General features: G+C 46.6%; 1 protein-coding gene across 6 annotated transcripts in view; it reads right to left on the minus strand.

The window, feature by feature from the left end:
- The window catches only part of kdm5a (lysine demethylase 5A), a 343,245-nt gene that overhangs the window by 212,739 nt on the left and 103,321 nt on the right, over positions 1-27,185 (minus strand). For all 6 annotated transcript variants that reach the window (XM_086008547.1, XM_086008546.1, XM_086008544.1 and 3 more), the window contains exons 8-9: positions 24,827-24,985; positions 5,212-5,331 (exon numbers count right to left, since the gene is read on the minus strand). In XM_086008547.1, the coding sequence (XP_085864673.1) occupies positions 5,212-5,331; positions 24,827-24,985 (279 nt within the window). The remainder of the gene's footprint in view (positions 1-5,211; positions 5,332-24,826; positions 24,986-27,185) is intronic.

Here is a 27,185-nt window from a genome sequence, read left to right on the forward strand (position 1 = left end):
TACTTTTGTAAGAGGCAGGAAAGATAAAATGTTGCAAATGGGAGTGGCAAAAATCATACTGCATGAAAAATGGGGGCAGGGATAATTATCTGAAATTGTTGAACTCAATGTTGAGTCCGGCAGTCTGCAAAGTGCCCAATCGAAAGATGAGGTGCTGTTCCTCGAGCTTACGTTCAGCTTCATTGGAACAATGCAATAGGCCGAGGACAGAGAGATCAGAGTGGGTGTGAAGCGGTGAATTAAAGTGGCAGGCGACCGGAAGCTCAGGGTCACCCGTACGGACTGAACGGAGGTGTTCCGTAAAGCGGTCGCCCAATCTGCGTTTGGTCTCCCCAATGTAGAGGAGACCGCATCGTGAGCAGCGAATACAGTATATTAAATTGCAAGAAGTACAAGTAAATCGCTGTTTCACCTGGAAGGGGTGTTTGGGGCCCTGGACAGTGGGAAGGGAGGAGGTAAAAGGGCATGTGTTGCATCTCCTGCGCTTGCACGGGAAGGTGCCAGGTGAAGGAGCAGGGCTGCTGGGGATGATTGAGGAGTGGACCAAGGTGTCGCGGAGGGAGCGGTCCCTTCGGAATGCTGAAAGGGGAGGTGAGGGGAAGATGTGTTTGGTGGTGGGATCACGTTGGAGGTGGCGGAAATGGCGGAGGATGATCCGTTGAATGTGGAGGCTGGTGGGGTGAAAGGTGAGGACAAGGGGAACCCTATCGTGGTTCTGGGAGGGAGAGGCGGGGTGAGAGCAGAAGTGCAGGAAATAGAACGGACACGGTCAAGGGCCGTGTCAACCACGATGGAGGGGAATCCTCGGTTGAGGAAAAAGGAAGACATGTCAGAAGCACTAGTATGGAAGGTAGCATCGTTAGAACAGACGCGGCGGAGACGGAGAAACTGGGAGAAAGGAATAGAGTCCTTACAGGAAGCGGGGTGGGAGGAAGTGTAGTCCAGGCAGCTGTGGGAGTCGGTGGGCTTGTAGTGGATGTTTGTTGAAAGCCGAACGCCAGAAATGGAGACGAAGAAGTCAAGGAAGGGAAGGGAAGAGTCGGAGATGGACCATGTGAAGTAACTGCAGTGAGTCTCCACAATTCTGCATGTGGCTCACTGATTCTGAGTTTGTTGTTAATTGAAGATCTGTTTTACTGATCACCATTTCAATTTCTCTTCAACATGAAGGAACAGCGATATATTTCGAAATCAGGATGGTGTATAACTTGGAGGGGAACTTGGAGGTGGCGGTGTTCCCATGCGCCTGCTGCCCTTGTCCTTCTAGGTGGTGGAGGTCACGGGTTTGGGAGGCGCTGTCGAAGAAGCCTTGGCGAGTTGCTGCAGTGCATCTTGTAGATCGTGCACAGTGCAGCCACGGTGCACCAGTGGTGGTGGGAGTGAATGTTTAAGGTGGTGGATGGGGGTGCCAATCAAGTGGGCTGCTTTGTCCTGGATGGTGTCGAGCTTCTGGAGTGTTGTTGGAGCTGCACTCATCCAGGCAAGTGGAGAGTATTCCATCACGCTCCTCACTTGTGCCTTGTAGACGGTGGAAAGGCTTTGGGGAGTCAGGAGGTGAGACACTCGCCGCAGAACACCCAGCCTCTGACCTGCTCTTGTTGCCACTGTATTTATGTGGCTGGTCCAGTTACGATTCTGGTCAATGGTGACCCCCAAGAAGTTGATGGTGAATCCTAAACTGCTCCCAATCCTCAGGTTTGCTGCTTTTTCTGGCCAAATTATATGTCCTCTCCTTGGATCTTATGCTATCCCTAATTCCCTTGTTAGCCACGGTTGAGTCACCTTTTTTGTTTTATTTTTATGCCAAACAGGGATGAACAAATTCTGCAGTTCATCCATGCGATCTTTAAATGTTTGCCATTGCCTATCCACCGTCAACCCTTTAAGGAACGTTCCCCAATCCATCCTAGCCAACTCGTGTCTCATACCGTCGTAGTTTCCTCTTTTTAAATTCAGGACCCGGGTCTCTGAGTCAACTACTTCACTCTCCATCTTAATGAAGAATTCTATCATATTATGATCGCTCCGCCCCAAGGGGCCTCGCACAACAAGATTGCAAATTAATCCTTTCTCATTACATAATACCCAGTCTAAGATGGCCTGATCTCCAGTTGCTTCCTCGACATATTGGTCCAGGAAACCATCCTGTATACACTCTAGGAATTCCTCCTCCACAGTATTATTACTAATTTGGTTAGCCCAATCTATATGTAGATTAAAGTCACCCATGATAACTGCTGTGCCCCAATTGCACGCGTCTCTAATTTCCCGTTTAATGCCATCCCCAACCACAGCATTACTGTCTGGGGGTCTGAAAACAACTCCCACTAACGCTTTCTGCCCCTTGGTATTTCTCAGCTCTGCCCATACAGATTCCACATCATCAGAGCTAATATCCTTCCTTACTATTGTGTTAATCTCCTCTTTAACCAGCAATGCTACCCCGCCTCCTTTTCCTTTTTTCCTGTCCTTCCTGAATATTGAATACCCCTGGATGTTGAATTCCCAGTCTTGGTCACCCTGGAGCCATGTCTCCGTAATCCCAATTATATCATATCCATTTACATCTATTTGCGCAGCTAATTCATCCACCTTATTACAAATGCTCCTCGCATTAAGACACAAAGCCTTCAGGCTTGATTTTTTAACACTTAGTCCTTTTAGAATTATTATTTACTGTGGCCCTGTTTGATTTACACCCTTGATTTCTCTGCCTTCCACTTTTGCTTTTCTCCTTCCTGTCTTTTGTTTCTATCCTTGCTTGCCTTTCCACTGTCTCCATGCACAGGTTCCCAACCCCCTGCCATTTTAGTTTAAACCCTCCCCAACAGCACTAGAAAACTCTCCCCCTAGGACAGCGGTCCCGGTCCTGCCCAGGTGCAAACTGTCCAGTTTGTACTGGTCCCACCTCCCCTAGAACCAGTTCCAATGTCCCAGGAATTTGAATCCCTCCCCCTTGCACCATTCCTCTAGCCACGTATTCATCTGAAATACCCTTCTATTTCTACTCTGACTAGCACGTGGCACTGGTAGCAATCCTGACATTACTACCTTTGAGGTCCTATTTTTTAATTTACCTCCTAACTCCCTATATTCAGCTTTTAGGATCCCATCCCGTTTTTTCTTATATCGTTGGTACCTATATGCACCACGACAACTGGCTATTCACCCTCCCCCTCCAGAATGCCCTGCAGCCGCTCCAAGACATCCTTGACCCTTGCACCAGGGAGGCAACATGCCATCCTGGAGTTTCGTTTGCGGCCGCAAAAGCGCCTATCTATTCCCCTTACAATAGAATCCCCCATTACTATAGCTCACCTGCTCTTTTTTCCTTCCGTCCTGTGCAGCAGGACCACCCATGGTGCCAGGAAGTTGGCTGCTGCTGCCTTCCCCCGATAAGCCATCTCCCTCAACAATATCCAAAGTGGTATATCTGGTTGAAAGGGGGATGGCCACAGGGGACCCCTGCATTACCTGCCTGCGCCTACTACTCTGCCTGGTGGTCACCCATTCCCTTCTTGTCTGTGCAGCCTTTACCTGCGGTGTGACCAACTCCCTAAATGTGCTATCCACGATGTCCTCAGCATCGACAGGTTGACTGAGTGGGCAAGAACACAGCAAATGGAATACAATGTGGGGAAGTGTGAAGCTATCCACTTTGGTAGGATAAACAAAAAAGCAGAATATTTTTTGAATGTTTGCATTCAGAGGGACCTGGGTGTCCTTGCATATGAATCACAGAAAGTTAACATGCAGGTACAGCAAGCAATTAAGAAAGCAAATGGTATGTGACGTAATAAAACTCACTACGCACTTGGTTTGAGCATAAAGCAAGGCTTTAATCAACTTGTTTCAGAACATGGAGGTCTAGTTGTACGTCGCTAGTTCCTTGTCTTACAAAATGTCCCTGGAAAGCTGGGGCCCACGCCCGAGTATTTATACTAATTGGACGGCGCCACCAGCTGGCCGTCCAGCGTTATTTCACGAGTAGTTTCTTGATGAATGATGAGATTTATAACATTATGTTAGCTTTTGTTACAAAGGGATTAGAGTACAAGAGTAAAGAACTCTGAGTACAGTTATACAGGGCATTGGTGAGGCCACACCTAGAGTACTGTGTACAGTTCTGGTCTCCTTACCGAAGGAAAGACATACTTGCCTTAGAGGGAGAGCAACAAACGTTTACTAGACTGGTTCCTGGGATGAGGGGATTGCCCTTTGAGGAAAGATTGAGTAGACCAGGCCTATATTCTCTAGAGTTTAGAAGAATGAGAGGTGATCTAATTCTTAAGGGGCTTGACAGGGTTAATGCTGAAAAAATGTTTCCCCTAGCTGGGGAGTCTAGGACACGGGGCCACAATCTCAGAATAAGGGGTCGGCCATTTAGGACTAAGATGAGGAGAAATTTCTTCACTCAAAAGGGTTGTGAATCTTTGGAATTCTATACCCCAGAGATCTGTGACTGCTCAGTCGTTGAGTATATTCAAGACAGAGATTGATAATTTTTTGGGAACTACGGTAATTAAGGGATATGGGGATCGTGCAGGAAGGTGGAGTTGAGGTAGAAGATCAGCCATGATCTTGTTGAATGGCGGAGCAGGCTCGAAGGGCCAAAATGGCCTACTCCTGCTCCTATTTCTTATGTTCTTTATGTTCTTATGAATGTCAAGGGCGGTGGTTAGACACTCGCTTATATAGTCATTGCCTGGCACTTCAGTGGCGCGAATGTTACTTGCTGTACTGTTCCACAGGAAATCCCACATCGTCATAATATTTGGGAGACATCCAGAGAAATGCATTATCCCTGGGAGGTAAGGGAGGAGAGAATACAAATGACTAATTCAGGAGGCTATTTACCCCAAGCTACTACTCAAACTTCCCAGTGGCACTGGTCCTGAAGGTGCTCATCTGCTTGTGCTCTCAGAAAGGATCACAAGGAAATGCAGATAAAATATTATTTTACTCAGGTGCACCTTACTGCAACAAGGACCTTTTGTTTGTATATTGAAAAAAAAAATCTTATTTCTGACCCCCATGTGCCGGGATGCACCATACGTGCAAGGATAAATAGGTCATAATCGTCTGATCCTGATAAGCTTGTACAGTCTGCAACTTGTTATAAGATTCTGGCCTACATTAATAACACACAACCCTGCACTGATCAAAATGATTCTACACGTGCTGCAGTGAAGCATCAACAAACATACTTACATGGACTGGCATATTGAAGTAATCTGACTTGAAGTTATCCGCCATCTCACCAAAGCTCTGGAGCGTGTACTCCCTGACTGCCTGCTCAAAGCCAAATGCCTCAGGGGGCTTACTGCATGCCTGTGTGTGCAGAGGAGAGAAAAAAAACAAGGTTCAAGCAAAGGTTGCAAGACAATTCAAGCGCATGTCCATGTCCAACGCTAAAGTCCATTTCCATGGGCAAGTGTTTGCTCCTTATAAACTAAAATGTTACCTTATGAAAAGTATCTGGCCACAAGGTGACTTTTCCCCAACAAGGTACAAATTGGCAGAGTATCAGTATACACTTCTGATCTCTCCAACTGATGGAAAAGACCATCAGAAGCCTATGAATTATGGAGTAATTTTAGACAGATGCATAAGCACAAATAACCGATTTAGCTCAATTACAAGACGTCACTTAATTCTCGTTCAAAACAATACAATTCTTATAGTCCTTCTCTTCGGTAACTTTGGCAAGTTGGAACCACAAATCCAAGATGGAAAGCGATTTACACGAGAAATGAACTCCACGGAGTCCTTCGTCTGTCTTAGTCCATATGAGACGGGAACTAAAGTACTAGACCATCCACTAGTCTATACACCTCCTTCCCTTTTAACATCAAGCCAAGCGATAAAAGGTACATTTACAATTAATCAAAACTATCAATCAAGGAAAATTTCAAAAGGCACAAAAACTCCTCAAAATTCTCACAACCAATTCACACACCTTCAAGACAAAGCACAACTGCACTGGTGTCACCGCAGAATACCAAGCCTCTGACCTGCTCTTGTAGCCACAGTACTTATGTGGCTGGTCCAGTTAAGTTTCTGGTCAATGGTGACCCCCAGGATGTTGATGGTGGGGGATTCGGTGATGGTAATGTCGTTGAATGTCATGGGGAGGTGGTTAGACTCTCGCTTGTTGGAGATAGTCATTGCCTGGCACTTCTGTGGCGCGAGTGTTACCTGCCACTTATCAGACCAAGCCTGAACGTTACCCAGGTCTTCTTGCATGCGGGCATGGACTGCTTCATTATCTGAGGAGTTGTGAATGGCGCTGAACACTGTGCAATCATCAGCGAACATCCCCATTTCTGACCTTATTTTGGAGGGAAGGTCATTGATGAAGCAGCTGAAGATGGTTGGGCCTAGGACACTGCCCTGAGGAACTCCTGCAGCGATGTCCTGGGGCTGTGATGATTGACCTTCAATCACCACAACCATCTTCCTTTGTGCTAGGTGACATAAATCGTGCCATTCATGTAGAAAGGACTTATGAAATATACTGGGCGGCCTGCTGGTGGCGCTGTCCAGGGAGAGTATAAATACTCGGGCACGGGCCCAGCTTGCTCAGGGACATTTTGTAAACAGGAACTAGTGAAGGATAACTAGACTTCCATGTTGTGAAACAGTCGATTAAAGCCTTGTTTAATACTCTGACCAAGTGCCTAGTAGTTTTCTTACGTCAATTTAATCGACTGTTTGCTGCTCTACGCTCTGAGTGGTTTTGGGAACAGACGGCTACGACTCAAACGGTAGAAGGGAACCAGAGCTAGTAATCAATCCATCATGGAGAAACTACTCCAACCCGCCCGTCTAGACCTGGACCCTAATTCACCTACAACGGCTAAGGTATGGAAACACTGGTATCGTACCTTCAGCAACTTCCTCAGGGTGTGTGGTGAGAATGTTCCTGATAAGTTAGAGATACTTGCCAATTATGTATCCCCTCATGTGTTTGACTATATCGAAGACTGTGTAGACTATGGCTCCGCTATCCAAATACTACAGCAACTATATGTTAAGGCCCCAAACTAAATTTTTGCTCGGCATCTACTGGCCACAACTCAACAACAACCCGGGGTATCACTTGACGAATTCCTTCAAAAGCTTCGCAGGCTCAGCAAGGATTGTAATCTCAAAGCTGTCTCAGCTGAGCAGTACCAGGGAGTTAATTCATGATTCCTTTATTAACGGAATTGCGTAACCTTTCATACGCCAGCGTCTGTTGGAGAATAAAACCCTCAAGTTACAAGCAGCCTATGACCAGGCATGTTCTCTGGATTTAGCAAAAAAAATGCAGCTGCCTATGACCAGGAATGTTCTCTGGACTTAGCAAAAAAAAATGTAGATGCCTATCTTTCACCGCGTGCACAGACTGCTGCTATCACTTTTGGTGACTCCTCCAATGGGCCTCGGGCGGAAACCCTCACTGATGGCTACTCTATCCTAGCCGATGACGACCTAACCCTCGAAGCCCTGACTGATGACGACTCTGCCCTAGCGGCATCTTGGCAATCTGGAAGGAAGTGTTACTTCTGTGGAGGTGCATTCCACTATAGGAAATTTTGTCCTGCTCGTAACGCAACCTGCAGTCATTGCAGTAAGAAAGGTCACTTTTCTAAGGTACGTCAGTCAAGAGCCCCTGTTAGTTTTGCAGCTGCTATCTATAAACCTGCTCCTCCCCCACTAAGGTTACAACTGTCAAAGGTAAAACTTCTCCTCCTCCTATCACAGCTGTTTTTCCGCAAAGCCTGTCCCATGCGGCCATGAAGGTTTCAGTAAATGGACACATTTTGAGTGCACTAATCGACTCATGCAGCTCTGACAGCGTCATCAGTGAGCAGGCTGTCATTAGTTTAAAACTGCGTATTTACCCCTTGAACAGGGAAATTGCAATGGCTTGGACGACACTGACCACCTACTCTTCCGGCTTTTGTCTTGTCGACCTTATTCTCAATGGCCGCACTTATTCCTCCACCCGGCTCGGGGTGCTCAAAAACCTATGCAGTGATGTGCTCCTGGGACAGGATTTCCAGAAACAACACAAAAGACTCACTTTTGAGTTTGGAGGGTCAAAGCCGGAGCTTACTATTTCCAAAGTACCGTTTTGTGCGCTTTCGGCGGCTTCGCTCAACGAGCCCTCGTTTGCCAATCTATCCTCCTGGTGTAAGCCCATTGTCACTAAATCACGACGTTTCAGCCAAGATGATCTATCCTTTATCAAGGCAGAGATCTCTCGCCTTCTAGCTGACGGTATTGTTGAGCCATGTTCATCTTCCTGGCGGGTTCAAGTCGTCGTTGTTAAAAATCCTCTGAAGCAACACAAGAAACGTCTTTGCATCGATTATTCGTAAACTATTAACCAGTATACCGACCTGGATGCCTACCCACTACCACGCATCGGTGACATGGTCAATAACCTTGCCAACTACAAGGTATTTTCAACTTTTGACTTAAAAAGCGCATACCATCAAGTACCGTTAAAGAACTCTGACAAAAAGTATACGGCCTTTGAGGCCAATGGTCGACTTTACCAGTTTTGTCGCCTTCCATTTGGGGGTCACCAATGGGGTGGCCGTCTTTCAATGGGCAATGGATAGCCTAGTCAAACAGGAGAACTTAACGGACACTTTTCCATATCTGCATAATATCACCATTGCTGGTCATGACCAGAAGGAGCACGATGCCAACCTCCAAAAATTTCTTGACGTTCTCCGTCGTCGCAACTTAACCTTAAATGAGTCCAAATCTGTGAATTCAGTACCATCAGTCAACATCCTTGGCTACTGGGTGGGCAATGGTGTCATCAAACTGGATCTAGAGCGACTTCGTCCTCTTCAGGAGCTCCCTCCTCCTACGAATCTCGGCTCTCCGTCGGGCCCTTGGCATGTTCGCCTATTATGCGAAGTGGATACCCCACTTTTCCGACAAGATCCAGCCCCTGCTTCACGCGAAGTCATTTCCATTGAAGGCAACGGCTATTTCAGCTTTCAACCTCCTCAAGCAACAACTGGACAAAGCCATGCTTCGTTCCATCGATGAAAATCTCCCTTTCGTGGTCGAGTGCGATGCATCGGATGTGGCGATCTCAGCTACCTTGAATCCACTTGTAGAATTTGCGCAGAATTAAAACCGCAATTCTTCCGTCCGTCGGATGGCTCGCTCATACACGCTACACAGCCTATGCAGCGACTCAGCATTGACTTTAAAGGGCCACTGCCTTCCTCAACGCGAAACACCTACTTGCTTACTACCACAGTGATCAAATGCCTCGATCAGGTCTTTTCCCTTTGCGGTACGGCCAATTTCATCCACTCTGATCGGGGTCCCTCATTCGTGTCAAGCGAACTCAAAAGTTTTCTTTCCCAACGGGGAATCGCCACAAGTAGAACGACACCGTATCATAACATAAGAACATAAGATAAGAAGTAGGAGTAGGCCATGCGGCCCCTCGGGCCTGCTCCGCCATTTAATAGGATCATGGCTGATCCGAACCTAGACTCACGTCCACTTCCCTGCCCGCTCCCCGTTACCCCCAATTCCCTTATCAGCTAGGAAACTGTCTATCTCCGTTTTAAATTTATTTAATGTTGCAGCTTCCACAGCTCTCTGAGGTAGCAAATTCCATAGATTTCCTACCCTCTGAGTGAAGAAGTTTCTCCTCATCTCAGTTTTGAAAGGGCAGCCCCTTATTCTAAGATTATGCCCCCTAGTTCTAGTCTCACCCATCAGTGGAAACATCCTCACCGCATCCACCCAATCAAGCCCCCTCACAATCTTATATGTTTCGATAAGATCGCCTCTCATTCTTCTGAACTCCAATGAGTAGAGGCCCAACCTACTCAACCTTTCCTCATAAGTCAACCCCCTCATCTCCGGAATCAACCGAGTGAACCTTCTCTGAACCGCCTCGAGAGCAAGTATATTTTTTCTTAAATATGGAAATCAAAACTGCACGCAGTATTCCAGGTGTAGCCTCACCAGTACCCTGTATAACTGAAGCAAGACTTCCCTGCTTTTATACTCCATCCCCCTTGCAATAAAAGCCAAGAATACATTGGCCTTCCTGATCACCTGCTGTACCTGCATACTAACCTCCTGTGTTTCATGCACCAGGACCCCCAGATCCCTTTGTACTGTAGCACTTTGCAGTTTCTCTCCATTTAGATAATAACTTGCTCTTTGATTTTTTCTGCCAAAGTGCATAACCTCACACTTTCCAACATTATATTCCATCTGCCAAATTTCTGCCCACTCACTTTGCCTGTCTATGTCCTTTTGCAGGTTTTTTATGTCCTCCTCACTCACTGCTTTCCCTCCCATCTTTGTATCGTCGGCAAACTTGGATATGTTGCACTTGGTCCCTTCCTCCAAATCGTTAATATAGATTGTAAAGAGTTGGGGTCCCAGCACTGACCCCTGCAGAACACCACTAGTCACTGATTGCCAACCCGAGAATGAACCATTTATCCCAACTCTCTGTTTTCTGTTAGATAGCCAATCTTCCACCCATGTCAGTATATTACCCCCAATCCCATGAGTTTTTATCTTGTGCAGTAATCTTTTGTGTGGTACCTTGTCAATTGCCTTTTGGAAATCCAAATACACCACATCCACTGGTTCCCCTTTATCCACCCTGTTTGTTACGTCCTCAAAGAATTCGAGCAAATTTGTCAAACATGACTTCCCCTTCATAAAACCATGCTGACTCTGTCCGATTGAATTATGCTTATCCAAATGTCCTGTTACTGCTTCCTTAATAATGGACTCCAACATTTTACCAACCACAGATGTTAGGCTAACTGGTCTATAGTTTCCAGCCTTTTGTCTACCTCCCTTTTTAAATAAGGGTGCTACATTAGCAGTTTTCCAATCTGCTGGGACCTTTCCTGAATCCAGGGAGTTTTGGAAACTTACCACCAATGCATCCGCAATCCCTACCGCTACTTCTCTCAAAACCCTAGGATGTAAGCCATCAGGTCCAGGGGATTTATCCGCCTTTAGTCCCATTATCTTACCAAGTACCACCTCCTTAGTGATTTTAATCGTGTTTAGCTCCTCCCCCCCATAGCCCCCTGTTTGTCCAGTGTTGGGATATTTTTAGTGTCCTCTACTGTAAAGACTGATAGAAAATATTTGTTCAGCGTTTTTGCCATCTCCATGTTCCCCACCACTAATTTTCCGGTCTCATCCTCTAAGGGACCAACATTCACTTTAGCCACCCTTTTTCTTTTTATATAACTGTAGAAACTCTTGCCATCTGTTTTTATATTTTTTGCTAGTTTACTTTCATAATCTATCTTCCCTTTCTTAATTAATCTTTTAGTTATTCTTTGCTGGCTTTTAAATGCTTCCCAATCTTCTATCCTCCCACTAGATTTGGCTACTTTATATGCCCTTGTTTTCAGTCGGATACTATCTTTTATCACTTTACTTAGCCACGGATGGCTGTCTTTTCTTTTACGCTCCTTTTTCCTCAGTGGAATATATTTTTCTTGAAAGTTGTGAAATATCTCCTTGAATGTACACCACTGCTCATGTACCGTCTTACACTTTCCCAGTCCACTTTAGTCAACTCTGCTCTCATACCTTCATAGTCTCCTTTATTTAAGCTTACTACACTGGTTTGAGATCCAACTCTCTCACCCTCCAACTGAATTTGGAATTCAACCATGTTATGGTCACTCATTCCAAGGGGATCCTTTACTAGGACATTTTTTATTAATCCTGTCTCATTACACAGGACCAGATCTAAGATTGCCTGCCCCCTGGTTGGTTCAGTAACATACTGCTCAAGGAACCCGTCCCATGTGACATCAGCGCCGACCTGTAAGGCTGCTGTTTTACGAGCTCCTCCCCAACTGGTATTTTAATGTTGTATTTAATGTATTTAATTTATTTAATGTATTTAATATTGTATTTTAATATATCGTACTGTTAGTTTTTTAGTATTCTACTGTTCAGTACTTAGCACTCTAGTTTTAGTATTAGTAATTTAGTTTTTTTTTAATATTCTACTGTTTAACCGACCTGTATGGCTCATGAGGGTAGCCGCTGTTTTACGAGCTCGTCCACAACTTTCCACTTTATTATTTTATTGTTATTATTAAACAATTTTGTAAGTACTGTTTCTTTGCTTATTCGCTACGACCGTCAATCACTTCTGGACATAAGATCGTCTGGAGATATCGGACCTACCCCCGATTTTTCGAACTGGGATTCTGCTGCTACTACCATCTACCCTCCCACCTGCTTACCTGACTTCATTCCTGTGATCAGGAAGCGATGACGGCACAAGCGGGGCAGACGAGCAGGTGCATTAGTGAAGCTGAGGCGATGTGAACACCACCACCCCCCTTCCGAGTATTCTCCTAGCGAATGTGCAGTCACTGGACAATAAGCTGGCCGAACTCAGGGGGACGCTCACCTTCCAGCGAGACATAAAGAACTGCAACGTCTTGATTTTCACTGAGACTTGGCTTGATCCATCGATACCGGCTTCGGCCATTCAACCAGAGGGATTCAACATTCACCGGCTAGACCGAACAAAGGACTCGGGGAAGCATTGAGGGGGCGGAGTATGCTTTATGATCAACAATTCTTGGTGTTCCGACATAGAACTACTTGCATCTTCTTGTTCACCCAATCTTGAACACCTGATGATCAAATGCCGACCCTTCTACCTCCCGAGAGAGTTCCCATCCGTGATCATTACAACGGTGTATATTCCACCACAGGCCAACGCAAATAGGGCACTAAACGAGCTGTATGGGACCATTAGCAGGCTTGAAACTTCCCATCCAGTGGCTGCATTCATCGTGGCTGGCGATTTCAATAAAGCCAATCTGAAGAAAGTACTGCCTAAACACCATCAGCATATCACCTGCCCAACACGAGCCAAGAACACACTAGATCACGTTTACACTCCGTTCCGGGATGGATACAAGGCCCTCGCCCGCCCTCCCTTTGGCAAATCAGATTACAACTCCATCCTGCTGCTACCCACCTATAGGCAGGAACTGAAACAGGAAAAGCCTGTGATGAGATCTCTACAACAGTGGTCGGATCAATCAGACCCTATGTTACAAGACTGTTTTGATTCCACTGTTTTGTTCCGGAATGCCTCGGACAATGACATCAACACATATACAGATTCAGTCATTAGTTTCATAAACAAGTGCATAGAGGACGTTGTTCCGAGGATTGTTGTACGAACATTTCCCAACCAGAAACCATGGGTAAATGGCGATATCCGTGCTATGCTAAACGCACGGTCCATCGCATTCAACTCTAGGGACATAGATGAGTACAAGAAATCAAAGTACGAGCTAAAAAAAAATACAGGAAACTTTGGTTTATCCGGAGGTTAACTGTCTGGAATGCTCGAGCCACCGGCAAAATTCAGGAGTCGGTTCAGTAAGTTTTTTTTCTTTTCGTTGCTTTTTTTTTCCCACCAGTCAGGCTCTGCAAAGTCTAGCTAAAGCTGTTGCTTAGCTACAGAGACACTTGCAAGCTACGGCCGACTGTTTAGAAGCTGTTGCTAAGCAACAGGGTTTGTTGCTAGATACGGAGCTCAAAAGCTTCCGTATGTTTTAACATTAGCGCTGGTTTGTCCGGCAGTTTTGATGGGACGGCAACAGCTCGGTCCCGTCGGTGCCGGATATCACAAAGTTTCCTGTACACGGATGAAGTGGAGTCACACTATCATAACTCAGATTCGCGAAGGATGTGGAGTGGACTGCAATCTATTACGGACTACAAAGGGAAACCCAGCTGTCATGCCCAGTAATGCCTCTCTCCCGGACGAGCTTAACACTTTTTACGCCCGGTTTGGGGCCAACAACTGGCCTGTTACAAGGGCACCCACGGCTCAGGACGACTGGGTCTTCTCAATCTCCGTGGCTGACGTGAGCAAGACTTTTAAGAGAGTGAATACCCACAAAGCACCCGGTCCAGATGGAATCCCTGGGCGTGTCCTTAGAGCATGCGCTGACCAGCTGGCAGCCGTGTTTACGGATATATTCAACCGTTCACTGTACCAGTCTGTCGTCCCCACCTGCTTCAAGATGACATCGGTTATTCCAGTCCCCAAAAAAACACAAGTAACCTGTTTAAACGACTACCGCCCCATAGCACTCACTTCTGTCATCATGAAGTGCTTTGAGAGGCTGGTCAAAACCCACATCAACTCCTTACTAACTGACACACTGGACCCACTCCAATTTGCTTACCGCCCAAAAAGATCTAGGGATGATGCCATCGCCACTGTACTGCACACTGCCTTATCACACCTGGATAAGAGGAACACCTATGTGAGAATGTTGTTCATTGCTTATAGTTCAGCATTCAATACCATTATCCCCTCCAAGCTTGTCAAGTCCTAGCTCACTGAGCTTGTTAACACCTCCCTATGCAACTGGATCCTGGACTTCCTGACGGGCAGACCCCAGGTGGTGAAAATAGGCAGCAACACCTCCTCAACACTGATCCTGAACACGGGAGCTCCCCAGGGTTGTGTGCTCAGCCCCCTTCTGTACTCCCTGTTTACTCACGATTGCGTGGCCACGCACAACTCCAACATTAAGTTTGCTGATGACACTACCGTTGTAGGCCTGATCACAGATGGCGACGAGACAGGCTACAGGGAGGAGGTAAGAGCTCTAGCAGAATGGTGCAAGTACAACAACCTCTCCCTCAACATCAGCAAAACAAAGGAGATGATCGTGGACTACAGGAAGCAGCAGGGGGAGGGACACACCCCGATCTACATCGAAGGGGCTGAGGTGGAGAGGGTCAGCAGCTTCAAATTCCTGGGTGTACTCATTACGGAGGACTTAACGTGGTCCCATCACATCGACGTCGTAACCAAGAAGGCATGCCAACGCCTGTTCTTCCTCAGGAGACTGAAGAAATTTGGAATGGCCCCTCAGATTCTCACCAACTTGTACCGGTGCACCATCGAGAGTATCCTGTCTGGCTGCATCACTACCTGGTATGGCAACTGCACCACCACAAACCGCAAGGCTCTACAGATGGTGGTGAAAGCTGCACAACATACTATAGGAATTAAACTACCTGCTGTCCAGGATATCTACCCCGAGAGGTGCCGGGGGAAGGCCCGGAGAATCATTAAAGAGGCGAGCCACCCAAGCCACAACCTCTTCGCCCTGCTCCCGTCCGGTAAGAGATACCGAAGCATACGGTCTCGTACCAGCAGGTTTCGAAACAGCTTCTACCCCCAGGCCGTAAGACTCATGAACGTATAATTTATTATTTATTACTGTTGTTTTATTTATTATTACTGTATTTCTATTAGTATTTTTGTCATTGTTATGCCATATTTATTCCAATGTTGGGAGGACTCGTAAAAAGAAACATTTCATTGTGCAGTACACATGTCCGCTGCATAGATGACAAATAAAATTGAATTGAATTGAATAATGCACTCTATGAACTCTTCTTCAAGGTTGCCCTGCCCAATTTGATTTGTCCAGTCAATATGAAAGTTAAAATCCCCCATGATTATAGCTGTTCCCTTATTACAAGCCCCAACTATTTCCTGATTTATACTCCGACCAATAGAGTTGCAACTGTTAGGAGGCCTATAGACTACGCCCACTAGTGACTTTTTCCCCTTATTATTCCTTAGCTCCACCCAAACTGTTTCACTACCCTAATATAATTGCAAAATACTGCGGATGCTGGAAATCTGAAATAACAACAGAAAATGTTGGAAACACTCAGCAGGCCAGGCAGCATCCGTGGAGAGAGAAACAGAGTTAACCTTTCAGGTCTGGGACCCTTCATCAGAACTGGAAAAAGCTGGAGATGTAACAGATATTAAGCAGGTGCAAAGACAGGGGGGGGGGGGTGGGGGGAGGTTAGGTGGGGAGGAAGAAATAGAAAGAACATCCTGTATATCTGTTACATCTCCAGCTTTTTCCAGTTCTGATGAAGGGTCCCAGACCTGAAACGTTAACCCTGTTTCTCTCTCCACGGATGCTGCCTGGCCTGCTGAGTATTTCCAGCATTTTCTGTTGTTGTTTCACTATCCTGATCCGTTGACCCAATATCATTTCTCACTATTGCAGTGATTCCATCCTTTATTAACATAGCCACCTCACCTCCCTTTCCTTCCTGTCTGTCCTTCCTAATTGTCAAATACCCCTAGATGTTTAGTTCCCAGTCATGATCACCTTGCAGCCATGTTTCTGTAATGACCACCAGATCATACCCATGTGTAGTTATTTGTACTGTCAACTCGTCTATTTTGTTACAAATGCTGCGTGCATTCAGATAAAGAACTTTTAAATATGTTTTGTGACAATTTATTCCAGCTTTTACCCCCTTTACTACTTTACATTTATCTTCTTTATACATTCTGTCCCTTCCTGACACGCTCTGGTTTTTAATTCCCCCACTGCTACCTTGCTCTATTGCGTTCTCCGCTGACATTTTTATTTTTCGCTCTCTTGAAACCTCCCTCCCACTAATTAGTTTAAAGCCCTCTCTACAGCCCTAGTTATTCGATTCGCCAGGATTCTAGTCCCAGCACTGGCCAAGTGAAGCCCATCCCAGCGGAACAGCTCTCTCCTGTCCCAGTACTGATGCCAGTGTCCCAAGAAGCAAAACCCATTTCTCCCACACCAGTCTTTGAGCCACGCATTTAACTCTCCGATTTTATTTACCCTAGCCAAATTTGCTCGTGGCTCAGGTAGTAATCCAGAGATTATTACCCTTGTGGTTCTGTTTTTTAATTTGGCCCCTAGCTGCTCATACTCCCTCAGCAGAACCTCTTTCCTTGTCCTATCTATGTCGTTGGTACCAACATGGACCACGACAACTGGATCCTCCCCCTCCCACTCCAAGTTTCTCTCCAGCCCAGAGATGTCCTTAACCCTGGCACCGGGCAGGCAACACAGCCTTCGGGACTCTCGCTCTCGGCTGCAAAGAACCCTATCTATCCCCCTAATGATACCATCCCCTACCACTACATCATTTCTTTTTACTCCCCCCACTTGAATCGCGCCCCGTTCCACGGTGCTGTGGCCAGGTTGCTCATCCTCCCTGCAGTCCCTGTTCCCGTCCCCACAGGGAGTAAGAGCCTCGAACCTGTTGCACAAGAGCAAGGGCTGTGGCTCCTCCAACACTACCTCCTGGATCCCTGTACCTGCCTCACTCATAGTCACACCCTCCTGTCCCTGACCACGGACTACATCTGAATTAGTTAATCTAATTGGTGTGACTACTTCCTGGAACAGAGTCCAGGTAACTCTCCCCCTCCCTGATGTGCCACAGTGTCTGAAGCTCGGACTCCAGCTCATCAACACGGAGCCGGAGTTCCTCGAGCAGCCAACACTTACTGCAAATGCAATCACTGTGAACATCAATGGTGTCCACCAGCTCCCACATATTGCAGCAGTAACACATCACCTGCTCTCCCATTCCATGTAATTAATTAAATTTATTATTTTAAAATACCCTCTGCCCCGATTCTAGATGATATCACACTTCTATTTAATTGAACTTACCAACTTATAAAAGTTTAAACCACAGAGTTAAAGTTTAAAAAGAGAGAAATACTCACCAACCAATCACTTACCTGCTTCCTGGTGACGTCACACTTTGATTACTTTTTACTTCTCTCCCTCTCTGTGAGATTAGAGATTAGTGCACTGTGAGGCCTTCCTGGTCTCTTGGAGCCTTTTATAGCCCCGCTGCTGCCGCTGAAATTCCCGCCGACGCTGTGAGGCCTACCTGGTCTCTTGGAGCCTTTTATAGCCCCGCTGCTGCCGCTGAAATTCCCGCCGATGCTGTGAGGCCTACCTGATCTCTTGGAGCCTTTTATAGACCCACTGCTGCCGCTGAAATTCCCGCCGACGCTGAGAGGCCTACCTGGTCTCTTGGAGCCTTTTATAGCCCCGCTGCTGCTGCTGAAATTCCCGCCGACACTGAGAGGCCTACCTGGTCTCTTGGAGCCTTTTATAGCCCCGCTGCTGCCGCTGAAATTCCCACCGACGCTGTGAGGCCTATCATGATGTGTGCCTCAGCCTGCTTGTTCCAAATCATCCTATTGGAAACGGACAGGTTGAGAGATACAACGCTATCATTTGGAACGCTGTTCGTCTTGCACCGAGATCACACAACCCATCAGACCAGCAGTGGGAAACTATGCTCCCTGATGCATTGCATTCCATCAGGTCTCTTCTTTCTACATCCACCAACGCTACTCCTCACGAACGATTCTTCGGGTTCCAGCGTCGCTCCACTCATGGGACGTCCCTACCATCATGGTTGGCAGCTCCTGGCCCCGTGCTGCTCCGAAGATTCGTCCGATCCTCTAAGAGTGATCTCCTCGTCGACGAAGTGGAACTGACGGATGTCAATCCCACGTACGCATACGTGCGGTATCCGCAGTGTCACTCCGGGATCTGGCTTCTTGCCCAACCGGTCACACGGACCCAATCGATGGTGGGACCAGTATCAATGACGCGGATACCCTGCACTCCTCTGAGGGTGACGCCCTACCCGGGATGTGAAGGGATCTGCCAGCTATTCCGCCGGATCAACCCGGGGAACAGAGCGCTCCCCGCAGGATGGCCACCTGAAGCCACGACGCCGGTCAGTCACCGACTACTGGACAGGGTGAAGCCAGCTCTGCGCCTCTGGGGGCCCGCACCCGGAGCCACGATCTCCCCAGTCCCCCTCAGGTCGATCAAGGCGACACGGACTCTGCCTGCCCCGCTGGTACGAACTAAGCGACCCAGGGACCAAAACACGGTCCAAGGAGACGTGCCTTCCGGCCACCGACGAGATCCAAATGGCTGCGTCTATTCTTAGTCTGACTAGTTCGGTAGAAAGAAGCCACCAGACTTCCAATCTTTCAGGCGGGAAGAATGACATAAATCGTGCCATTCATGTAGAATGGACTTATGAAATATACTGGGCAGCCTGCTGGTGGCACTGTCCAGGGAGAGTATAAATACTCGGGCACGGGCCCAGCTTGCTCAGGGACATTTTGTAAACAGGAACTAGTGAAGGATAACTAGACTTCCATATTGTGAAACAGTCGATTAAAGCCTTGTTTACGCTGACCAAGTGCCTAGTAGTTTTCTTAAGTCACTAGGTATGACTCCAGCCAGTGGAGCGTTTCCCCCCCCCCCCCCCACCCCCATTGACTTCAGTTTTACAAGGGCTCCTTGATGCCACACTCGGTCAAATGCTGCCTTGATGTCACCTCACCTCTGGAATTCAGCTCCTTTATCCATGTTTGGACCAAGGCTGTAATGAGGTCGGGAGCCGAGTGGTCTTGGCGGAACCCAAACTGAGCATCAGTGGCAGGTTATTGGTGAGTAAGTGCCGCTTGATAGCACTGTCGATGACACCTTCCATCACTTTGCTGATGATTGAGAGTAGACTGATGGGGCGGTAAATGGCCGGGTTAGATTTGTCCTGCTTTTTGTGGACAGGACATACCTGGGCAGTTTTCCACATTGTCGGATAGATGCCAGTGTTGTAGCTGTACTGGAACAGCTTGGCTAGAGGCGCGGCTAGTTCTGGAGCACAAGTCTTCAGCACGATAGCCGGGATGTTGTCGGGACCCATAGCCTTTGCTGTATCCAGTGCGCTCGGCCGTTTCTTGATATCACATAGAGTGAATCGAATTGGCTGAAGACTGGCTATTGTGATGGTGAGGACCTCAGGAGTAGGCCTGCTCCATCAAGTTCAGGTCTCCCCCCGTGTGAAGCTCCTCCCTGTGCTGCTCCATCAAGTTCAGGTCTCCCCCCGTGTGAAGCTCCTCCCTGTGCTGCTCCATCAAGTTCAGGTCTCCCCCCGTGTGAAGCTCCTCCCTGTGCTGCTCCATCAAGTTCAGGTCTCCCCCCGTGTGAAGCTCCTCCCTGTGCTGCTCCATCAAGTTCAGGTCTCCCCCCGTGTGAAGCTCCTCCCTGTGCTGCTCCATCAAGTTCAGGTCTCCCCCCGTGTGAAGCTCCTCCCTGTGCTGCTCCATCAAGTTCAGGTCTCCCCCCGTGTGAAGCTCCTCCCTGTGCTGCTCCATCAAGTTCAGGTCTCCCCCCGTGTGAAGCTCCTCCCTGTGCTGCTCCATCAAGTTCAGGTCTCCCCCCGTGTGAAGCTCCTCCCTGTGCTGCTCCATCAAGTTCAGGTCTCCCCCCGTGTGAAGCTCCTCCCTGTGCTGCTCCATCAAGTTCAGGTCTCCCTCCGTGTGAAGCTCCTCCCTGTGCTGCTCCATCAAGTTCAGGTCTCCCTCCGTGTGAAGCTCCTCCCTGTGCTGCTCCATTAGGCACTTTAGGACGGCACAGCACACATTAAGTTCACAGTGAAGATCCATCCACACTTAATCCCAATTTAACTGCACCATAAAGATTTAACTTTCCACACCAGAGTTCTTTATAACTAGGTCGAATGAAATTTCCAATTCAGCATTGTGTGTGTCAAATTAGATTCTGTGGGCAGCTCTTTTGACTCAAGACCCTCATCAGCAGTAAACAGAAGCTTTTCACTTCTCTCAAATCCCAACCTCAAAGATGAAGACTGTTAACCCACTGCACAATCCTGCACACTGCACCCAACCCAGCATTTACATTTTCCTGCCATGCACTGATTTGGTTTAAAAACTCACTGAACTAAAACTTCACTTGATTTTTTAAATTGACTTCATCCCCATGACCAATTCTCAGATACTCAACATACTTCACCAAAACAAAAGCAGATTCACAGGATTCAGAATAGGAGGAAAAACAAACTGCTGTCTACATGTGAACAGGAGCAGGCTCAGCTGCCTGTCCTCTGCAGTCCACTAGCCTGTCAACACTCACTCTCTAGGCTAACCACAATGAGAGAGGCCACTGGGGCACCTTTGAAACCATACTCCAACAAGAGTTGGCATCTTCAGAGGAAGAGGGGAGAAACAGAGAAAACTGGAAGGAAAAATATCCTCCAGGAGCTGCTCCTTGTAACAGTCGGATGCATCTATGTACAAGTGAAAGGCCTGAATTTATATTTTGCAGACCAAAATGGAAAGACCACGTTTCATTCCAAAATATACAACTCATTCATCACTCATCCTTCAGCCATAAATTGAACTTTTAGTATCTTTGTGACCTGCTATAAAATTCAAACAAAATGCCACAATGGGAGAGAAGAGCTGCAGAATTTGCTCCACTTGTGCTTTAAGAGGTATCCTTACTCATGGAGTAAACTGCATGCAGCTGCTCCCCATGATGGAGTCACTGTCAAACAGAGAGCTCAATTTATTGAAAAATGACCAGTAGAAAGTAGGTTGAATTTCAAATCATGGGGCACTGGCACCAGTACTGGGGAAAGAGGGAGCTGTTCCGTCAAGGCGGGCTCCACTTAAACCGGGCAGGAACCAGTGTCCTGGCAAATCGAATAACTGAGGCAGTAGACAGGGCTTTAAACTAGCAAGGGGGGGGGGCGGGCAGTCATGTGAGGGGAAATTTAAAAACCTGAAGAGAAAGGTCAAGGCAGTAGAGCAGTGTAGCGATTTGGGTAAAAATAAGCAGAGTGCGACAGGAAAGGACAGAGAGTTTAATGGTAGCAGTGCAGCAGAGAATAAGGGTAAACATTGAAATTAAAGGCTCTTTATCTGAATGCACGAAGCATTCATAACATATCATAAAAAATAGGAGCAGGAGTAGGCCATTCGGCCCTTCGAGCCTGCTCCGCCATTCAATGAGATCATGGCTGATCGCCATATCCCTTGACGCCTTTACTAGTCAGAAATCTATCGACTTCTGTTTTGAATATACCCAATGACTGAGCCGCCACAGCCCTCTGGGGTAGAGAATTCCAAAGATTCACCACCCTCTGTGTGAAGAAATTTCTTCTCATCTCAATCCTGAATGGCCTACCCTTTATCCTGAGGCTGTGGCCCCTGGTTCTAGACTCCCCAGCCAAGGGAAACATTCTCCCATCATCCACCCTATCAAGCCCTGTAATAATTTTGTATGCTTCAATGAGATCCCCTCTCATTCTTCTGAATTCAAGAGAATACAGGCCTAGTTTACTCAATCTCTTCTCATACGACAGTATCGCCATCTCGGGAATCAATCTCGTGAACCTTTGTTGCAATCCCTCTATGGCAAGTATATCCTTCCTTAGGTAAGGAGACCAAAATTGTACACAGTACTCCAGGTGTGGTCTCACCAAAGCCCTATATAATTGGAGTAAGACTTCTTTACGCCAGTACTCAAATCCTCTTGTAATGAATGCCAGCATACCATTTGCCTTCCTAATGGCTTGCTGCACCTGCACATTCACTTTCAGTGACTCATGTACAAGGACATCAGGTCCCTTGGAGCATCTGCATTCCCCAATCTTTCACCATTTAGGAAATATCTGCCTTTCTGTTTTTTCTACCAAAGTGGATAACTTCATTTATCCACATTATATTCCATCTGCTATGTTCTCGCCCACTCACTGAGCCTGTCGAGATCCCCTTGAAGCCTCTTCACATCCTCTTCACAACTGACACTGCCACCTAGCTTTATATCATCAGCAAATTTGGAAATGTTACATTTAGTCCCCTCATCCAAATCATTGATATAGATTGTGAATAGCTGGGGCCCAAGCACCAATCCTTGCGGTACCCCACTAGTCACAACTGAGACAGAAGAAATTATTATGGGGAATAAGGAAATGGCAGAAACGTTAAACAAATATTTTGTATCTATCTTCACAGTAGAAGACACAAAAAGCATACCAAAAATGGTGGGGAACTAAGGGTCTAATGAGGGTGAGGAACTTAATGTAATTAATATAAGTACAGAAAAAGTACTAGAGAAACTAATGGGATTAAAAGCAGACAAATGCCCTGGACCTGACGGCCTACATCCTAGGGTTCTAAAAGAGGTGGTTGAAGAGATAGTGGATGCATTGGTTTTGATCTTCCAAAATTCCCTAGATTCTAGAATGGTCCCAGCGGATTGGAAGGTCGCAAATGTAACACCGCAATTCAAGAAAGGAGGGAGAGAAAAAAAACAGGGAACTACAGGCCAGTTAGCCTGACATCAGTCATCAGGAAAATGCTAGAATCCATTGTTAAGTAAGTGGTATCAAGTCATTTAGAAAATCATAACATGATTAGGCAGAGTCAACATGGTTTTATGAAAGGGAAATCGTGTTTGACAAATTTATTCGAGGATGTAACTAGCAGGGTAGATAAAGGGGAACCAGTGGATGTAACATATTTGGATTTCCAAAAGGCATTCGATAAGGTGCCATATAAAAGGTTATTACACAAGATTAGGGCTCATGGGGTTGGGGGTATATAGTACCATGGATAGAGGATTGGTTAACAGAGAGTAGGGATAAACTGATCATTTTCAGGTTGGCAGGCTGTAACTAGTGGGGTGCTGCAAGGATCAGTGTTGGGGCCTCAGCTATTTACAATCTATATTAATGACCTAGATGAAGGGACCGAGTGTATAGTGGCATAGTGGTTAGCACTGTTGCCGCACAGCACCAGAGACCCGGGTTCAAATCCGGCCTCGGGCGACTGTCTGTGTGGAGTTTGCACATTCTCCCCGTGTTTGCGTGGGTTTTCTCCGGGTGCTCCGGTTTCCTCCCACAGTCCAAAGATGTGCGGGTTAGGTTGATTGGCTATGATAAATTGACCCTTAGTGTTAGGGGGATTAAATACGTGGGGTTACAGGGATAGGGTGGGATATGTGTTGGTGTAGGGGTTACGGGGATCGGGTGGGATATGTGTCGGTGCAGGCTCGATGGGCCGAAATGGCCTCTATCTGCACTGTGGGGTTTCTGTGTGATTCTGTGAATGTATCCAAGTTTGTTGATGATACAAAGCTAGGTGGGACAGTAAGCTATGAGTCTGCAAAGGGAAATAGATAGGCTAAGTGAGTGGGCAGTAAGGTGACAGGTGGAGTATAATGTAGGGAAATGTGAGGTTATTCTCTTTGGTAGGAAGAATAGAAAAACAGAGTATTTTTTAAATGGTGAGAAACTTTCAAATGTTGGTGTTCAGAGAGATTTGGGTGTCCTCATGCAAGAAACACAGAACGCTAGCATGCAGGTACAGCAAGCAATGAGGAAGGCAAATGGCATGTTGGCCTTTATTGCAAGGGGGTTGGAGTATAAGAGTAAGGAAGTCTTGCTACAATTGTACAGGGCCTTGGTGAGACCACACCTGGAGTACTGGGCACAGTTTTGGTCTCCTTATCTAAGGAATGATATACTTGCCTTGGAAGGTTCACCAGATTAATTCCTGGGATGAGAGGGCTGTCCTATGATGAGAGATTGTGTAGAATGGGCCTTTACTCTCTGGAGTTTAGAAGAATGAGAGGTGATCTGAAGGGGATTGACAGGGTAGATGCTGAGAGGTTGTTTCCCCTGGCTGGAGTGTCTAGAACTATGGGGCATTGTCTCAGGATAAGGGGTCGGCCATTTAAGACTGAGATGAGGAAGAATTTCTTTACTTGTGAACCTTTGGAATTCTCTGCCCCAAAGGGCTGTGGATGCTGAGTCTTTGAGTATATTCAAGGCTGAGATAGATAGATTTTTGGACTCTAAGGGAATCAATGGATATGGAGATCAGGCGGGAAAGTGGAGTTGAGTTCGATGATCAGCCATGATCTTATTGAATGGCGGAGCAGGCTCGAGAGGCCGTATGGCCTATTCCTGCTCTTATTTCTTATGTTCTTATTTCTTATGAATTTCCTTACCACGACAAGCAGAACCAAGCACTTTATCACCTCTTCAACCCACTGGCAATATGAAATAAAAACTCAAGTGTAAAACCACACCAGTTTCTTACCTCAGCCACACATTTAGGGCATCTCCAGTCTCCCTTGGGCACATCCACAAGGGGAGGAATGAGACAAAAAGTGTGGTAACTATCATCACATCCATCACATAACAGCAAGCGGTCTTCATCATCCCCACGTGTACATACAAGGCAAACGTACAGGTCAATCTGCAAGAGAGGAACAGGTAACAGTGAATGAGCAGAAGTTCAATTTATGAGCTAAACACATTTAAAATAGTGTCATTCAAATAACTCCTTTATACTTTTGCATCTTTACAAAAGGTAGACTGAGCTCAGAACAGCCAGATCTGGCCAAGTTCTTTAAGAGTGGAGGAGCTAGCAGCAGCAGAATGAATAAAGGGAATTCAATTCTTAAAATGTGTACAGGACTCCTCCTTCGAGCGGCATTTTAGTCGGCCTACAAGGGAGAGGTGTTGCTAGATCTGGTTTATGAGTAATGAAACACATTAGGGGTCCAACGAGAAAAGGAAAAAAGTCAGTACAAAAACTAGAGGCCCTTAGGACAGATTTGCGAAAGGTGATAACTGAGGTGCGGTGAAAGGAGAAATTGGCGCACACAGGACTGTACAGCAACAGTGGGATTTTTTTTTTTTAAAAGGGATTGCAAAGGTACAGAATAAATATGTTCCATTAAAAAAGGAAACTAGCAGTAGTTTTAGGATGGCATGGATAAATAAAGTTAGAAACCAATTAAAATTGAAGAAGAGGTTATGAGGACTATTGTAACAATGAAAAAACTCCAGACTATGAGAAAATAATAAAGCCAAGCGAGAGTAAGAGGAAAAAAATTCAAAAAACATCAAAAGGAATTTTACAAGAATATCAGTAAAGATAAGAGGATTGTCAATCTGTAGATGATAATTTTAAAATGGTGGAAATATTTAGTAGTACTTGGAATTGGTCTTTCTTCTTCTTTCTGCTTAGGCAGTCCCTCGGGACCGAGGATGACTTGCTTCCACACTAAAAATGAGTTCTCAGGTGACTGATGAGTTCAATGCGGGACCTACAGTCTCTGTCACAGGTGGTTGAAGGGGTGGGTGGGTGGGGTGCTTGGGTTGACGTACGCTCCTTGCGCGAGACTCGAGGTGCTCGGCACCTTCCCGGATGCTTCTCCTCCACTTTGTGCGGTCTTGGGCCAGGGATTCCCAGGTGTCGGTGGGGATGTTGCACTTTTTCAAGGCTTTGAGGGTGTCCTTGAAGCATTTCCTCTGCCCACCTGGGGCTCTCTTGCCGTGTCGGAGCTCCGAGTGGACCGCTTGTTTTAGGAGTCTCGTATCGGGCATGCAGACGATATGGCCCGCCCATCGGAGCTGGGCGATCGTGGTCAAACCTTCGATGCTGGCCTGAGCGAGAACACTGACGTCGTCCAAGGCCTCATCATGGATTTTGATAATCGGGGAGCAGTACTGTGTGGCGGGGGGCAGGTTGGTAGAGGGCCTTTGCCTTACGGATGTTTAGTGTAAGGCCCATGCTCTCGTACACTACGGTGAAGGTGTTGACGATGGTTTGGAGTTTGACCTCCAAGTGAGCGCAGACGCAAGCGTCGTCTGCATACTGTAATTCGATGACAGAGGATGAGACGACCGTGGATCTGGACTGGAGGCAGGTCTTTACTAAAGAGAAGGTTATCGGGGAGGAGGTGAATTCAGAAGTGGTTGAGAGCGAGCTGAGTGATATGCTGGATAAGAGGAGCATTTTAGATAAGTTAGTTAAGCTAAAGGAAAACAAAATGCCAGGCTCCAACAGGATACATCCTGGGATTTGGTTGCAGATGAAGGAGGGGACTACCAAGGCCCTAGAAATTATATTTCAGGTTCTACTGAGTGTGGATGTGTGCTGAAGGACTGGAGAGTAGCCAATGTAGGACCTGTTTTTAAAAGGGGGAACAGAGCTAATCTGGGTAATTACAGGCTAGCTAGCTCAACATCTGCAGGGGGGAATTATTACAATCTTTAATTAAGGATTAAATTACCACATAACTAGATAAAGGCCCAGAATTTGCTGTCCCGATGACGGTGAACTGGCAGCATTCACTGTCATTCCGCCTTTGAAACTAACTGCAACTTCAGGATTTAGCACATGCTAATGTGGAAATCCTGAAATTGCAGTGTGTCATTCACTGCTCCTCCACAAGCTGCACTGTGCAGCCCCCACCCACACCCCCCCCACCCCCGACCCCCCACCCCGGCAATCAGTGTAATCTCTGAAATCAGGGAAACTGACAAATAGTTCGGCTCTTCCGCAGTAATACTGCTCTTAAATTACCCACTAAAAGTTAGACCCAAAGGGATTCGATGTATCTGGGGTTTTAATAGCGTATCGACTGCTAAACAAAGATTATGAGCCT

The sequence above is a fragment of the Somniosus microcephalus genome, chromosome 16 (assembly GCF_052327205.1).
Source record: "Somniosus microcephalus isolate GS21.2 chromosome 16, FLI_Smic_1.0, whole genome shotgun sequence".
NCBI lineage: Eukaryota > Metazoa > Chordata > Chondrichthyes > Squaliformes > Somniosidae > Somniosus > Somniosus microcephalus.